We start from the raw sequence: 14290 nt of genomic DNA on the forward strand, positions 1-14290 counted from the left end.
ACTTAATCAACACAACAAATAAATAATGATCTACTAAGATCACTATAAATGTATTTAAATCAAAGGAACTCACATTTCATTTACTCAGTTCAAACCATTTGAATGAAGGATGAGGCATCCACATGTGAGGTGGCTGCTTTACATAGACTCTGGGCTCTGCCCATCCAGGTAGAGGGAGGCAGGTAGAGGAGTGCTTGGGGATTTTTCAAAGAGATAATAACCCCAGACGATGGCTCTATGGCAAATTTTATACATCAAAACAATGTATACAATGTATTGTGCTGTTGTTTGTGACCAGCACATGAGCTGCAGTGAAAAACACTTGCGTCGTGTCACTGGCTTGTGGCTGCTCACAACATGGCTCGATACAACAACAATGGGTTTTCGCCATTGTGGAGGGAGGGGAAAAAAATGTAGAACAAGTTGAAATCATTTTGCAAGGTCTCTTAAATGTAGAGATGTTGATACACCAACATGCATTGTCGTCAAATTTCAATTATATTGTTCTAGGTTTTTGAAATTCTTACAATGCTTCAACCTCATAATGAAAGACAGACCATCACGTTTAACTGATGACGAGGTTGACCTTTTTTGATTTGAGGGAAATGTTTTGCTAACTTTGAGATGGATTGCTATGGAATTTGGTACAGATATTCATTCTCCCCTGAGGATGAATGTCAATGACTTTGGTGACCCTCTGACTTTGCCTCTAGCGCCACCAGCAGGTCAAAATTTTCACTTATCCATTGAATTACCTCATCATCTACTGTATGGATTGGGATCCACACTCAAAACAAGTCAGATTAGATTTTGAATCTAAATGTAAGAGTTGAAAGGAGTTGTACAAATTGGGTCAGAAAAAAGTACAGCATAGAAATAACAAACGTCCAGAGCCTCAGAGAAAGAGTGTGATGATGGCTGAGGATACCAGCAGGAGGACGACACTGGGACCAGTTAGTATGGCACTGTTACATAAGTTCCCTTCACAGCAAGCGATGGCACCTCCACATGCTATGCTGGTTTGGCAGCCCTTGGTAACCACGTCCAAACCTGCAAAACACGATGGAGACTCTCAGAAACCAGTTCACAAAACATATTATGACGTGTATAATAGCCACCAGGCATTCAGTACAGCAACATATTGTATCAGCTGTTCGATGATTGATTTTGGAGTGTGCTTGGCATTCTCAATATTAGCTGTAGAAACGTTTAACGTAAAAGAAAAACTTACCGCTGAGTCTGAGAGAAAAACAACGGTCGAAGATAATTGCACAAGATTTGGTGTCTGTGCAAGAATCAGGGTGGGTGGCTACGCATGTGAAGCATCTTAGTCCACATGCTAGACAGAGACACAGAAAACATCAGTTCAAGACATGCCACATATCATGTTTGGTTTGCAGTGCTTTTCACACAGTGTTTATGGTAAGTTGGGGGTGTGCAAGACAACGCTGATCACTGCAGTTTGCAGAAATTCACACCCTTAGAAACATTTCCAGTAAGAGAGCGTGGAAAGGTTAGAGAGAATGAACAACATGTACAATTTCCCCCCGGGGATCAATAAAGTATTTCTGATTTTGATTCTGATGAAAACAAGCTGCTGATATGAAACAGAAACCACCTGAGTGTACTCATCAATGTATTCAATAAAAGGTGAAATTACTTAGCCCTATCACACTACTGAGTAATAATAGTTTGATATTATATTCTACTTATTTTTCTTATTATTTTTGTGGTATTTTATGCCTCTATGGGATAGTCAAGTAGACAGAGAATAAATGTAACAAGAGTTCCTGTCAGGCGCCCAAAATGATCACCCTGTTGACCTGCTGACCATAGAGTGCTCTTTTTGGAAAGTATGCTTATTGCTTTTCACCACCATGAGGTTCAGAGACATAATCCCCATAAAACCACAAATTGTCATCTTTACACTTTGGTTTTTGCAAGGATTAAACAAACCAGATACAATGTGTTAATTACTGTTTTCAGCCTTTATGGTGAGCTGAGCAGCTGCTGGGTGTAGCTTCATAATCAACAGACAAATCTAAAAGTGATATCAATCTCATCTACGGAATAAGCTTATTTCCCAAAATGTCAAACTATTTCTCTAACTTTCTGACACGACTTCATTTTCAGCTTTTATAATAACGCTTAAACATCAACAAATTCCTTTTCTTTAAGTTACTAGGTTCAGTCGATGCACGTAGGCTTAATTCAAAAGCTGTTCTTACCTGTAGACAGAGACATAAACAGGATCAGAGCTCCATAAAGCTGCATCGTGAACGTAGAGGAAAACAGATTGTTAATCAGCCCAGTGAGAGGAGTACTGGAGAGTACTCTTTCAGTTCTCTTTCAGTTTCAATTCCTCAACTTTTCCTCAGTTCAGAACATTTGCATTTCTTCACAAAGCTGCCTCCCAAGTGTCGGCCATAAAGTGACCTCATTATCCCTGACACAGCCATGTACTTATGCCTTTGGGATTGTCTTTGGTAGGAGAAAAAAACAAAATATTTTTGTTTGCTCATTTGGCAGACAAATTAAAGCTTTTGTTTTTCACCTCTACCCTTAGCTACTGCCTCGACAAGGACAGAAAAAGCACTTTAATTTCCTTCTTGTGGTTCTTTAAATACATTATACAACTCTGCAAAAAATACACTTACTCAGGTGCTCCTCCTCCGTTGAACAAATAAATCTCTGAAGAAGACATATGGTACTGAAACAAAGAAGTTCAAGCCAAATGGAAAACTTTGACACAAAGTGACTTATTGCTGATCCATTAGTCAGCCTTTGAGCAGTCTACCAGACAGTGTCATCAGTTTGGCATGCTGCAAAAAAATCAGGGCGTGATTAAATGAGCTATTTCATCTAATCTAATCATCATTTAGTTAGATAAAAGCAGTGTCTTCGACAAGAGATTTGTCCAGTTCAGAAGAATATCTGCTTTTCCCCCCTAGATAGTCATCAACTGAAATCTTGACGCGACTAAATTCATTATTAATCATCAATGGATCCAATATATTTTGTGAATAAAAAGGCTATACTGACAAGTAGCCAAACCTGTCTAACTCTCTTATGGGGAAGAGAACATGTATTTGTCTCAAACCAGGCATGTGTGACTAGAATATTTCATCTGATTATATCATAATCATCTCATGATTCCACTGGAGAATGGCGTAATGCTATCATTGATCATAGGATTATTAGTAGTTTTAACTATGATCCTTACAGTATCATAATACTTTTCTTGCCTTTAGCTGGTTTTCGAGCACAATTACACCGGAAGTAATCTAGTTAGTTTCAAAATAAAAGCGTAACAAGATGATGTAATTATGAGATGACATGCCAGGAGTGCAAGTGCTCAAAGGCTGCACCAGTCAGGGAAGAAGTAAAGTAAAAGTAGCAAATCCACAGTGCGCTCTGTTACAAGTAAAAGAATTCCAAATTTTACTTAAAAATACAAAGCATCAAAATACAGTTAAAGTATCAAAAGTAAAATTACTTATTATGCGGAATGGCCCATTTCAGAATAATAAATATTGTTTTTATTGTATTGTATTATAATTATTGATGCATTAATATGTAAACATCACTAATGTTGTGGCGGGTAAGGTGTGAGCTAATTTTAACTACTTTATATATTGCTCTGTAGCATAATCTATAACAATATATCACAATTTATTAGTTGTTGTTGAATATTAGTTAGATTTTATATTAATCTGAATCTTAAAAAGCTGTCAAATAGGCCTAAATGTAGTGCAGTAAAGTACAATATTTCCATCTGAAATGTAGTGTTGTAGAAGTATAAAGTAACATAAAATGGAAATACTCAAGTAAAGTACAAGAACCTCAGCTCTTGAGTAAATGTACTTAGTTACACTCCACCACTGCCCTGCATTTTAGTATAGTAGTAACTACCAGATAGTCCAGATCGTACTAGTTTACATAATATTGGGTTGTTAAACTCTTGACAGTGCATCCATCACACAAGCTCACGTATGTTTTGGAGGCATAGTTTATATCAGTTGTAGATCAGCTTGATAAATAGCCACAGAAAATGTCAATGACTTTGGTGACCCTCTGACTTTGCCTCTAGCGTCACCAGCAGGTCAAAATTTTCACTTATCCATTGAATTACCTCATCATCTACTGTATGGATTGGGATCCACACTCAAAACAAGTCAGATTAGATTTTAAATCTAAATGTAAGAGTTGAAAGGAGTTCTTGCAGTGCAGCTTAATATTTAAATGTTTTTTATTCTTCTTCAGTTGTACAAATTGGGTCAGAAAAAAGTACAGCATAGAAATAACAAACGTCCAGAGCCTCAGAGAAAGAGTGTGATGATGGCTGAGGATACCAGCAGGAGGACGACACTGGGACCAGTTAGTATGGCACTGTTACATAAGTTCCCTTCACAGCAAGCGATGGCACCTCCACATGCTATGCTGGTTTGGCAGCCCTTGGTAACCACGTCCAAACCTGCAAAACACGATGGAGACTCTCAGAAACCAGTTCACAAAACATATTATGACGTGTATAATAGCCACCAGGCATTCAGTACAGCAACATATTGTATCAGCTGTTCGAGGATTGATTTTGGAGTGTGCTTGGCATTCTCAATATTAGCTGTAGAAACGTTTAACGTGAAAGAAAAACTTACCGCTGAGTCTGAGAGAAAAACAACGGTCGAAGATAATTGCACAAGATTTGGTGTCTGTGCAAGAATCAGGGTGGGTGGCTACGCATGTGAAGCATCTTAGTCCACATGCTAGACAGAGACACAGAAAACATCAGTTCAAGACATGCCACATATCATGTTTGGTTTGCAGCGCTTTTCACACAGTGTTTATGTTAAGTTGGGGGTGTGCAAGACAACGCTGATCACTGCAGTTTGCAGAAATTCACACCCGTAGAAACATTTCCAGTAAGAGAGCGTGGAAAGGTTAGAGAGAATGAACAACATGTACAATTTCCCCCCGGGGATCAATAAAGTATTTCTGATTCTGATGAAAACAAGCTGCTGATATGAAACAGAAACCACCTGAGTGTACTCATCAATGTATTCAATAAAAGGTGAAATTACTTAGTCTACTTATTTTTCTTATTATTTTTGTGGTATTTTATGCCTCTATGGGATAGTCAAGTAGACAGAGAATGAATGTAACAAGAGTTCCTGTCAGGCGCCCAAAATGATCACCCTGTTGACCTGCTGACCATAGAGTGCTCTTTTTGGAAAGTATGCTTATTGCTTTTCACCACCATGAGGTTCAGAGACATAATCCCCATAAAACCACAAAATTGTTTTTGTGCTCTTTTTGGAAAGCTTCATAATCAACAGACAAATCTAAAAGTGATATCAATCTCATCTAGGGAATAAGCTTATTTCCCAAAATGTCAAACTATTTCTCTAACTTTCTGACACGACTTCATTTTCAGCTTTTATAATAACACTTAAACATCAACAAATTCCTTTTCTTTAAGTTACTAGGTTCAGTCGATGCACGTAGGCTTAATTCAAAAGCTGTTCTTACCTGTAGACAGAGACATAAACAGGATCAGACCTCCATAAAGCTGCATCGTGAACGTAGAGGAAAACAGATTGTTAATCAGCCCAGTGAGAGGAGTACTGGAGAGTACTCTTTCAGTTCTCTTTCAGTTTCAATTCCTCAACTTCTCCTCAGTTCAGAACATTTGCATTTCTTGACAAAGCTGCCTCCCAAGTGACCTGAATAATGTCGGCCCTAAAGTGACCTCATTATCCCTGACACAGCCATGTACTTTATGGAAATGAAGAACCTGAAGATGTTAGATAGCCTATGAGATTGTCTTTGGTAGGAGAAAAAAACAGAATATCTTTGTTTGCATTTGGCAGACAAATCAAAGCTTTTGTTTTTCACCTCTACCCTTAGCTACTGCCTCGACAAGTACAGAAAAAGCACTTTCATTTCCTTCTTGTGGTTCTCTAAATACATTATACAACTCTGCAAAAAATACATAGTTTATATCAGTTGTAGATCAGCTTGATAAATAGCCACAGAAAATGAAAAAAAAGTACCTCCAGCTTTTTCCTCACCTGAAGTCGGACGAGGTGTGTGAAAACAAGCAGAATGTTGCGACCACGTTGTCAAGTTCAGTAGTTTAATTTTGAAAAATGTGACCGGAAACCTTCTAATGTCCTGATTGGCTTGACGCTAGCTGCGTCATTTACGCGCCTGTATGATCTCAGCACATGCGCCGCTATGTTTTGAAAAGCCGTGCAGCTAAAGCCTGTCAATACAACGTTTAGCCTCGCATTTGCACATATTTCTATTCATTGTTTTCACGATGCATCTAATATGAGGGCAAATTAAAACATGCCAAAGTCTCTGAAAAAGTCTGGCACCACTCAGACCGCCATTAGCAGGTACTTCGGAGGACGGAGCAACAGCAGTGCCTCCAACACTCAGTGTGGGATTAACCAAAATCCCGGTGAGCACCAGCTTTCAAGAGGCAAGGTGAGGTGTGCTTCATTGAATACATCACACACACACGCAGATCAGCTATGCTTCACTGTGTGAATGCTAACTGCTGAACCTCAACTGCTTTTGTCCTGCAGCAGAAACTGTCCTCTGGTGATGATGATGATTTTAGACTGCCAGCAAAACGAGCCAAGCTTTCTTTACAGGACCAGCAGGTGAAGGATTTGGACTGTGAGCCTGCTTCATGTCAGAGCACTAAAGGCGAGTCTCAACCCTCACAGCGTGTGCAGTCATGTTAAATCCTCCTGTTAATCTGAGTAGTTTGGGAGAGATTCATGGAGCTGCTCATGATGCAGTTTGTTTGCTTAAAACTTTTTTCACCCATGTTAGTCTGGCAAACTGTAGTTTAAGGGCAGGAGCAAATTTTCCTGAGGTCATCCAGGTGAAGATTATGTATGTAAAAGAGTAAAATATTTACATTTGGGATTTTTTAAATGGGTTTATATACATAATGACAGTGGTGGAAGACCATCAGATAATTTACCAATAAAGTACCAATACAACAATGTAAAAATATTCCATTACAGGTAAAAGTCTACTACAGAAGTATAACCGGTAAAATTGACTTAAAGTATTAAACGTGAAAGTGCTCATTCTGCATTATAATGTCCTCTGTGACTGAGCATTTTACAGTTGTAGCTGCCCCAGTTGTAGCTAATTTTAACTACTTTATAAACATTTATGTAGTTCAGTCCAGCGGTTCCCAACCCGGCCTTTAAATCGATTATTTAAATGAGACCAAAGAAGTTTAAGGAGGAAACTGCTAACAGCTACCAACTGAAATGCAACAAGTAGACAAATAAAGAATCTAATGTGACTAAAGCTGTCAAATTAATGTAGTGGAGTGAAAAGTACAAAATTTCCCTCTGAACTTTAGTGGAGTAGCATGCTAAAGTAGCATAAATTATGGAATTACATAAATTAAGTAAATATACTTAGTTACTTTCCACCAATGCCTAATAATCATACTTTAACTGTATTTCTTCTCTCTTCAGAGAAGAAGCTAACATCGACATCAGGCAGCCTCTGCTCCTCCACCCTGGAGAAGCTGAAAGGCTTCACCTGCTCGACTGAGCCCAGTGTCGGGCGCAGTGATACACGGAGGGCAGAAAAGAAGACAGTTGGTGCTAGCAGTAAAATCTGTGACCAAGGAAGCAACGTTTGGCCTCCTCGGGACGTCACAGATCAACACAGCAATAAAACCAGACTTCAACAGCCAGAAGAGGAGCATGAGGATGAAGAGGATGAAGAGGAGGAGGAGATCAAAGAAAAGGAGAGTTCAGGGCTGGCTGCTACAAAACAGGTATACAATATAAATGTTAACTCCATCACATCACTGGTATATTCTGTATTTTTTGGGCAGCTCGTTGGCCCAAGTGCGAAGGTTTAAGCCCTCATGATGGCGTCCATGAGCAAGGCAGGAGACTCTGACCTTTTTAGAGGAGGGCAAGCTAAAAGTAAATTTCCCCGTATAGGATCTAGAGTTTAGCGAGTTGTGTGGAGTGAAGAGCAGCTTTTTGGATGTTTGGAGTTTCATTATTCTCTGTTGGTAAGATCTCCTTGAAAACAATCAATAGCATACAGGATGTTATTGTTTAAGGAAAAATTATTTCCGGTGTAGAAATACCAATGTCTGTACTGTATTGATCTCTATTGCATGTTTGATTATTGGGTGTTAAATCATTAATTTAGTAGTATTTTGTTGGGCTATAGACAACAACAAATAAAAGATGGAGTGATTGAACTCGTATGGGGCAATAAAGTTAGCATGAGGTGTGTTATTTTTTTTTCTCACATATGAGTGGGAAGTAACTGAAAACGGTTGCTACTGAAATGACAAAGAGGGATTTTCGATGTTTTTCTTGCTGTTGCAGGTGCTACGCTTGTCTCAGTTTGCCAAGTCAGGAGGAAAAGGAGGAGGAGGAGGAGGAGGAGGAGGAAGGGGTGCAGAGCAAAGTCCTCCGTCAGACTCTAGCGCCCCCTCTAGACGCTCAAAGAGCGTGTACACTCCCCTGGAACAGCAGGTCATCCAGCTGAAACAGCAGCATAAGGATGCATTGTTGGCTGTGGAGTGCGGTTACAAGTACAGGTTCTTTGGAGAAGATGCAGAGGTGAGTGTGTTAATGATGCAGGAAGCAAATTAACAGTGTCAATGACGATCAAATGGTGGAGATCTCCCTTCATAATGAAAGTATGATTACATTATATAGTCTGTATAAAATGTGTTCTTTTTGCTGGAGGCTTTCATATATGTCCTTTATGTTATTTCTCTGTATATAAATCGTGGTGTCATAGTGGATAGGATTTTTTAAAATCTGATTATTGCTGATTTGTGAATGCTCAGATCAAAAATTAAACTCGCGTGCCATCAGTTTATTCTGCACTACTTTTAGAGAGAAAGAGGTCATGTTGAGAAACTGCCTGAACACCCAACATGGCCTCATTTGTCCTTTAAAGCTGCACAGACATCGTCTTTGTGTGTGTGAACAGATTGCTGCAAAGGAGCTGAATATCTTCTGTCATCTGGATCATAACTTCATGACGTGCAGCATCCCCACGCACCGCTTGTTTGTTCATGTCAGACGGTTGGTCTCCCACGGACACAAGGTATGAAACATATCTTTCATATTGTTCATATTTAGAAGTCCATGCTGTTTCTTACCTCTGCATTACTGTCTTTAATTTCTAGGTTGGTGTTGTTAAGCAGACAGAGACGTCTGCGATCAAGGCATCGGGGGCCAATAGGAACGCTCTGTTCACTCGTCAGCTCAGTGCTCTGTACACCAAGTCCACTCTGGTGGGAGAGGGTATCCTTATAGACTGTGAATATTTGTGTGTGTGTCCTTAGACCAGACTTTTCTATCTCTGTATGTCTGAAGCGTCCTTGACAGTGTTTTGAGACGTAAACCCGGTCTGCAGACTTGGGGACGTGGTGGAGGGCGGTTGTGGTGAGGTGGTGTTGGACCCCCCTGACAGCTTCCTGCTGTGTATCAGTGAGAACTGGGACAAACTGAAGAAGCAGCTCACTGTAGGGCTGGTGGTGAGTCTGAGCACTAAATCATAAAAACTGCACACAAAAATGCATTCAGGCAGTTTGCTAATCAGGTTGTTCAGTTTTAAGAAGCTTAATATTTATAGTTTTTACATCTCAGCTTGTTTGTCAGTACACATTAAGGGGTTGTGTAATTTTTCTATACCAACTTTGATTGTAGCACTGCTGCTCCTCAGTCCTCTGTAATTGGTTGTTAATTACCAGTTTATTTAATTATTTTTGGATGAGCCTATACATTTTTTCTTTTAGGAAAATCCTACTCATTTTGCCTTTAACATTTGTGGTTCTTTGCTTAATATGATGAAGTTCTGTCTCCTCTGTTGATTTGTGAGGTATTTAATCCACTGAATTTCCCCATAACTGGTATTCCCATCTGGTTATTTTATTCATAAAGAGTTTTTCAGTTAATTTTCAGAAAATGTATATATGTGTATATATATATTATGATATTTAACAATATCACAAAATTACATAAGCTGTAATCAAAGATTGTATCCATATCACCCAGTCCTGATACGGAGAATAAACTGATGCCAGAGTAATTAAACACAAGTTAATGTTGGTCACAGCTGGGTTTTGTGCACAAGCTGTGCTTCTTTGACATTCTTATAGAAGAGAAGCATCTCCACATGAAACGGACCCACTTTTGTGTAAGAAACTCACTTTGAGTCTTTATTATATGAGCAACACAACATTGCCCCTGAAAAACAAACAAGGCACTGAAACACCACAAGAAAAAGTACATTTCGTACTGTTTTCCTTGTTATTTCTTCAGTGTGTGCATTCTTTTTATGCATGTGTTTGTCTGTGCAGGCGGTTCAGCCGAGCACAGGAGACGTATTACTGGACTGTTTCCCTGAGGGTCAGTCTCGCTCTGAGCTGGAGGGTCGTGTCCTAAAGATCAACCCTGTGGAGATCCTGGTTCCCTGTGACCTCTCAGAACAAACCCTCAGACTCCTGCAGAGCATCACCAATGCCAGGTAAGCTGCTGCCAGGGCACTAGGGGGCAGTCTGTACCTATTTACTACAAGCCTGTGTATTCTTACTGAGGTGTTGAACTGTGCTGCTTATCTGAGTGTTTACAAAAGTGTGTGTTTGTGAGTTTAATCTTTTTCATTTGGAGGGATTGTGTTCAGATTTTCTGCAGCTGGTCAATGGTTGTTTTGTTTGGAGCTCTCTGGGCTCAGTCTGGATGAGGAAATCAATGCTGGCTCATTGAGAGGTTATGTGATAATGGCTCTCAGCACCCTGTGTTCCACTGCAGGGCTAAACAGGTCCAACCAGAGTCCAGCCAGGGCTTATTTATTTGAAAAGTTCATAGACTTACTTTCCCCCTAAACTGATGTTAATATTTCATTGGTCAAAGTGTAAAGTAGTTATAAATGTTGCATAAAGTTAAAATTGATAAAGTTAAAGTTGATAAAAGTTGGCTGGAGGCCCCAGCAAGCTCTAGTGTTGATAAATGTGTTTGTGAGCCTTTTTCTTTTTGTACTTTTTACTTTTTAGAAATAAAGTCCATCACTATTTTTCCAAACTGCAGCTGCTGGGAAGTCAGATGGGGCAAACGATAGATGTATATGGGTATAAAAATATATCCTAGTTTTACAATGTGCATAACATTTACTGTGCAATATTTAGAATTTACAAGATAGCAGTTAGTAGATGCTCTTACCCTGCTGGTGGGAAAAGTATTACCAATATAATCAACACCATCATGGAAAAATACTGCAATTCAAGTAAAGGCCTAACATTTAAAATGTTACTTTGGGTAAAACAAACATTTTAGGTGTTAAAATGCAAGCCATTAAAGGATAGGTTCACATTTTTTCAAGCCTGTCTTAAAACAATAGTCAGGTGCCCACATGAACATTGCAACAGGTTTTGCTTGCTGTAATTTTCTCTCCTGTTCACACCCTCCTTTAAAATATCCTTTTTGTTGTGCTTTCAATGTAAGTGACGGGGGACAAAATTCAGGGTCCTTGTTCCTTTCAAAAATGTATTCAAAAGTTTATCTGAAGCTAAAATGAGGCTTCAGCAGTCATAATAAGTCAAATCAAGAGATTATACTTACAAGTTACAGCCTTTTTGGCCGGACTGCAGCAAAGCGGGGGCCAGCCCTGAAGACGTGAACGTCTGTCCGCGACTTACTGAGTGAGTAATGAAGTTACACCATTGGTCGGCCGAGGGTTGGAGTTTTCCCATTGGCCATTGCTCTTTCAAAATGAATAGGTGTCTCCAGATTCTATGAGAGAGTCACAGAGACATTGATATTCACCACAAGGGAATGAAACTGAAAACAACATAAAACCTTCTGCTGTGGAAAGTAGAGACGATGGTTATGCACTGATACAGTCCAGACGAGAGCAGAGTAGAAGAGAAAAGTGCTCTCCATGCACCAAGAGGTATGCGGGACAGCACACAGTTAAAGCACCCCAAATAGCAATCTCTGACAAAACACTCTAAACAGAGAACAAGAAGAAACATCCCGCAGATTGAAACAGGCGGAATTAATAGATGATTTGTTTTCTTAAGATATATCTTAAGATATGAGTTTTGTTCTTCTTTTTTTAATAATGTTTTTTGACTCAAACCTAGCTTAACCATGTCATGTGATATTCTACTTCAGTACACATTAAGAACAAATATTACTGCGACCACTACAGAACACTGCAGATGAACATTTAATGTCCAAGAATTCACTTTGTAGACTCCACAACTGGCTATCCGTGTAAGTTTCGACTAGGTTTCGACTTAGTCTTATTAATACAAAATGTCCTCTTTTTGTTACTATTCTTCCACTGAGGGAAACACAAAGAGGTACTTTTATAAAGGATCTTTTAATGTATGATCATCATCATCCAGGCTTGCTGTATGAACCACAAGATCAAAAAGAGTTAAACAGTTTGTCCTTCGTTCGTCAGCTAACTAACAGCGCGGCCAGCAATAGTGAAGCTGAACTGATGTATTCCAGAAACCTGTTGCCTCCCGTCATGCCGCCATTCGGCTCATCTTTGCCGACAGTCTGCACCCAGCATGTTCACACCAGTGGGGACGGGTTCCTCTGGAGGCTGCCTGTGATTGCATTATGCTGTGCAAATGAAACGAGGGAGTGGGAGGGAGTGGACTGGATTTGATTAGAAGGGGATGGTTGGATGAATGCGAGGGATGTCTTCCACTTTCTGCTTCTTTTGTGTTAGACCCATTCTTTGGTGGTGCACATTTCTCATTTTTCACCTTTTTTATTATTCCAGTGGCTATTTTTTTTCTTTTTCATTTCCCTTTCAGTTTAAATCTCATTCTGGAAAATTTGGGTCATTTGTATTCATTCCTCTCATTCTTTCTCTCTCTCCCTTCTCCTTTTTCTTCAGCCGTCTGTGTTGAGTGATTATTGCGGAGATGGGCCTGTAAAGGCCAGTCCAATTATTGTGTTTGAACAGCACTGCTCTCTAGCGTTGTGCTCATCAGAGACAAGACTCTTCTCAATTTGCAGCGTTGTCTGCTCAGCTCAGACAGAAAATGTATTACATTTAAAATGTATTACATTTATTTTTACATTTACACGTTACTCAGCTGTGCCAGGCCGATTATGGATCACTACTACTGAAGATATGTTTTTTTTTTTTTCCTCAATAATGATTTATCAGACTGAGAAGAATGACAGTCAAAATGCATAAATGATACTGAAATAGATGTTTTGATGGATATCATTGTTGACACTAACATAAGAGTAATGTCACTCCAACCATTAAAAATACTAAAAGAAAACCTCCCCAACTGAACATTTAAAAGTGGGGATTTTTGTGGCTGCTGACGTTAACTCGACAGCCTCCGTGTCTCTGGGGTGGGCTGACGAGACGCCCCCCCTGGCAACGGGATTTATGTGTGTCCATGGAGCGGCAGGTAATGAGTCCCTAGGGGGTTGGTAGTAGCTAGGTGCAGTAAATTGATGACTGACACTCTTAAAAGTTAATATTACATCCTGGGTACATGGTAAGTCAGCAGTCATGTGTCAGGAGCCACACACACCAAAAGACACAATGTGTGTTGTTTTAAATGGCCACTCTCTTTGTATTCACCCTGCAGCAATAGATACTAATCGATCGCCATAATGTGTTGTTGCACATTAACCTCTGATCTCTGGGTCACAATATCTCTGACTTAACCTTTAGCCATCCCTGCTTTTGATTGATTATCACCATCACAGTGCTCTGTGCATCTGAAAAAACAACAGAAAAAAAACTAATTGAAGTGGTGTGTCACTTCTTCATGTGAAGCACAAAAGGAAACCTATTTCATATTCTCACTTGCCCTTAGTGGTGTCTACCTGTGGAGAAAGTTTGGGTTTTATTTGCCCAGATTTCGAGAGGAACATGCTGCCACCCCAACACAATGGAGGTGAATTTAATTTGTTGTGCTCACAGTATTGAAAAATGCAACATCTCCTCCCAGGAACAGCATGACTAGTGTTCATTGGAACTACTTTGAAACTGTTGACAGCAAATTCTGTGGATTGTCCAGAGTGATGGGGACACTGTTTTTGGAAGGACACTCTGCTATTGAATTTTTGTCCATGCCAGTGGCTCTATGGATGGCAATGTTGGTTGGTTCACAAACTATTAGATAGATTTCCTTGACATTTTGTGTTGACATCCATGTCCCCCAGAGTATGAATCTTAATGGCTCTGGTTTCATCTAGCACCACCACCAGGTCAAAATCTTCACACA

General features: G+C 39.6%; 3 protein-coding genes across 3 annotated transcripts in view; 1 reads left to right on the forward strand and 2 right to left on the reverse strand.

Annotated features, from left to right (window-relative positions):
• Positions 1–769: 769 nt before the first annotated feature.
• LOC139284612 (lymphocyte antigen 6S-like) lies at positions 770–2303 on the reverse strand. Its single transcript, XM_070904947.1, has 3 exons — positions 2229–2303; positions 1232–1339; positions 770–1050 (listed from the first exon to the last, which is right to left on the reverse strand). Exons 1-3 carry the CDS (start codon positions 2272–2274, stop codon positions 896–898), a joined length of 309 nt encoding a protein of 102 aa, XP_070761048.1. The 5' UTR covers positions 2275–2303; the 3' UTR covers positions 770–895.
• Positions 2304–4259: 1956 nt separating this feature from the next.
• On the reverse strand, positions 4260–5609 carry LOC139284655 (lymphocyte antigen 6S-like). Its single transcript, XM_070905002.1, has 3 exons — positions 5527–5609; positions 4656–4763; positions 4260–4474 (listed from the first exon to the last, which is right to left on the reverse strand). The coding sequence occupies exons 1-3, from the start codon at positions 5570–5572 to the stop codon at positions 4320–4322; spliced, it is 309 nt and encodes a 102-aa protein (XP_070761103.1). The 5' UTR covers positions 5573–5609; the 3' UTR covers positions 4260–4319.
• Positions 5610–6348: 739 nt separating this feature from the next.
• Positions 6349–14290, forward strand: part of msh3 (mutS homolog 3 (E. coli)) — a 40001-nt gene continuing 32059 nt past the window's right edge. Inside the window, exons 1-8 of the mRNA XM_070904660.1 lie at positions 6349–6489; positions 6591–6714; positions 7509–7816; positions 8388–8624; positions 9004–9120; positions 9203–9320; positions 9414–9553; positions 10379–10545. Of these exons, the coding sequence (XP_070760761.1) occupies positions 6349–6489; positions 6591–6714; positions 7509–7816; positions 8388–8624; positions 9004–9120; positions 9203–9320; positions 9414–9553; positions 10379–10545 (1352 nt within the window). The remainder of the gene's footprint in view (positions 6490–6590; positions 6715–7508; positions 7817–8387; positions 8625–9003; positions 9121–9202; positions 9321–9413; positions 9554–10378; positions 10546–14290) is intronic.

This window comes from Enoplosus armatus, chromosome 4 (assembly GCF_043641665.1).
Source record: "Enoplosus armatus isolate fEnoArm2 chromosome 4, fEnoArm2.hap1, whole genome shotgun sequence".
NCBI lineage: Eukaryota > Metazoa > Chordata > Actinopteri > Centrarchiformes > Enoplosidae > Enoplosus > Enoplosus armatus.

What these genes read in the sequence shown, in the direction of transcription:
- LOC139284655 (XM_070905002.1), bottom strand. Translation starts at nt 5,572, where the DNA reads ATGCAGCTTTATGGAGGTCTGATCCTGTTTATGTCTCTGTCTACAG. An exon ending in GTTTATGTCTCTGTCTACAG is followed by an intron (nt 4,764 to 5,526) that starts GTAAGAACAGCT and finishes GTCTCTGTCTAG; the next exon opens with CATGTGGACTAAGATGCTTC. An exon ending in TTTTTCTCTCAGACTCAGCG is followed by an intron (nt 4,475 to 4,655) that starts GTAAGTTTTTCT and finishes CGTGTTTTGCAG; the next exon opens with GTTTGGACGTGGTTACCAAG.
- LOC139284612 (XM_070904947.1), bottom strand. Translation starts at nt 2,274, where the DNA reads ATGCAGCTTTATGGAGCTCTGATCCTGTTTATGTCTCTGTCTACAG. An exon ending in GTTTATGTCTCTGTCTACAG is followed by an intron (nt 1,340 to 2,228) that starts GTAAGAACAGCT and finishes GTCTCTGTCTAG; the next exon opens with CATGTGGACTAAGATGCTTC. An exon ending in TTTTTCTCTCAGACTCAGCG is followed by an intron (nt 1,051 to 1,231) that starts GTAAGTTTTTCT and finishes CGTGTTTTGCAG; the next exon opens with GTTTGGACGTGGTTACCAAG.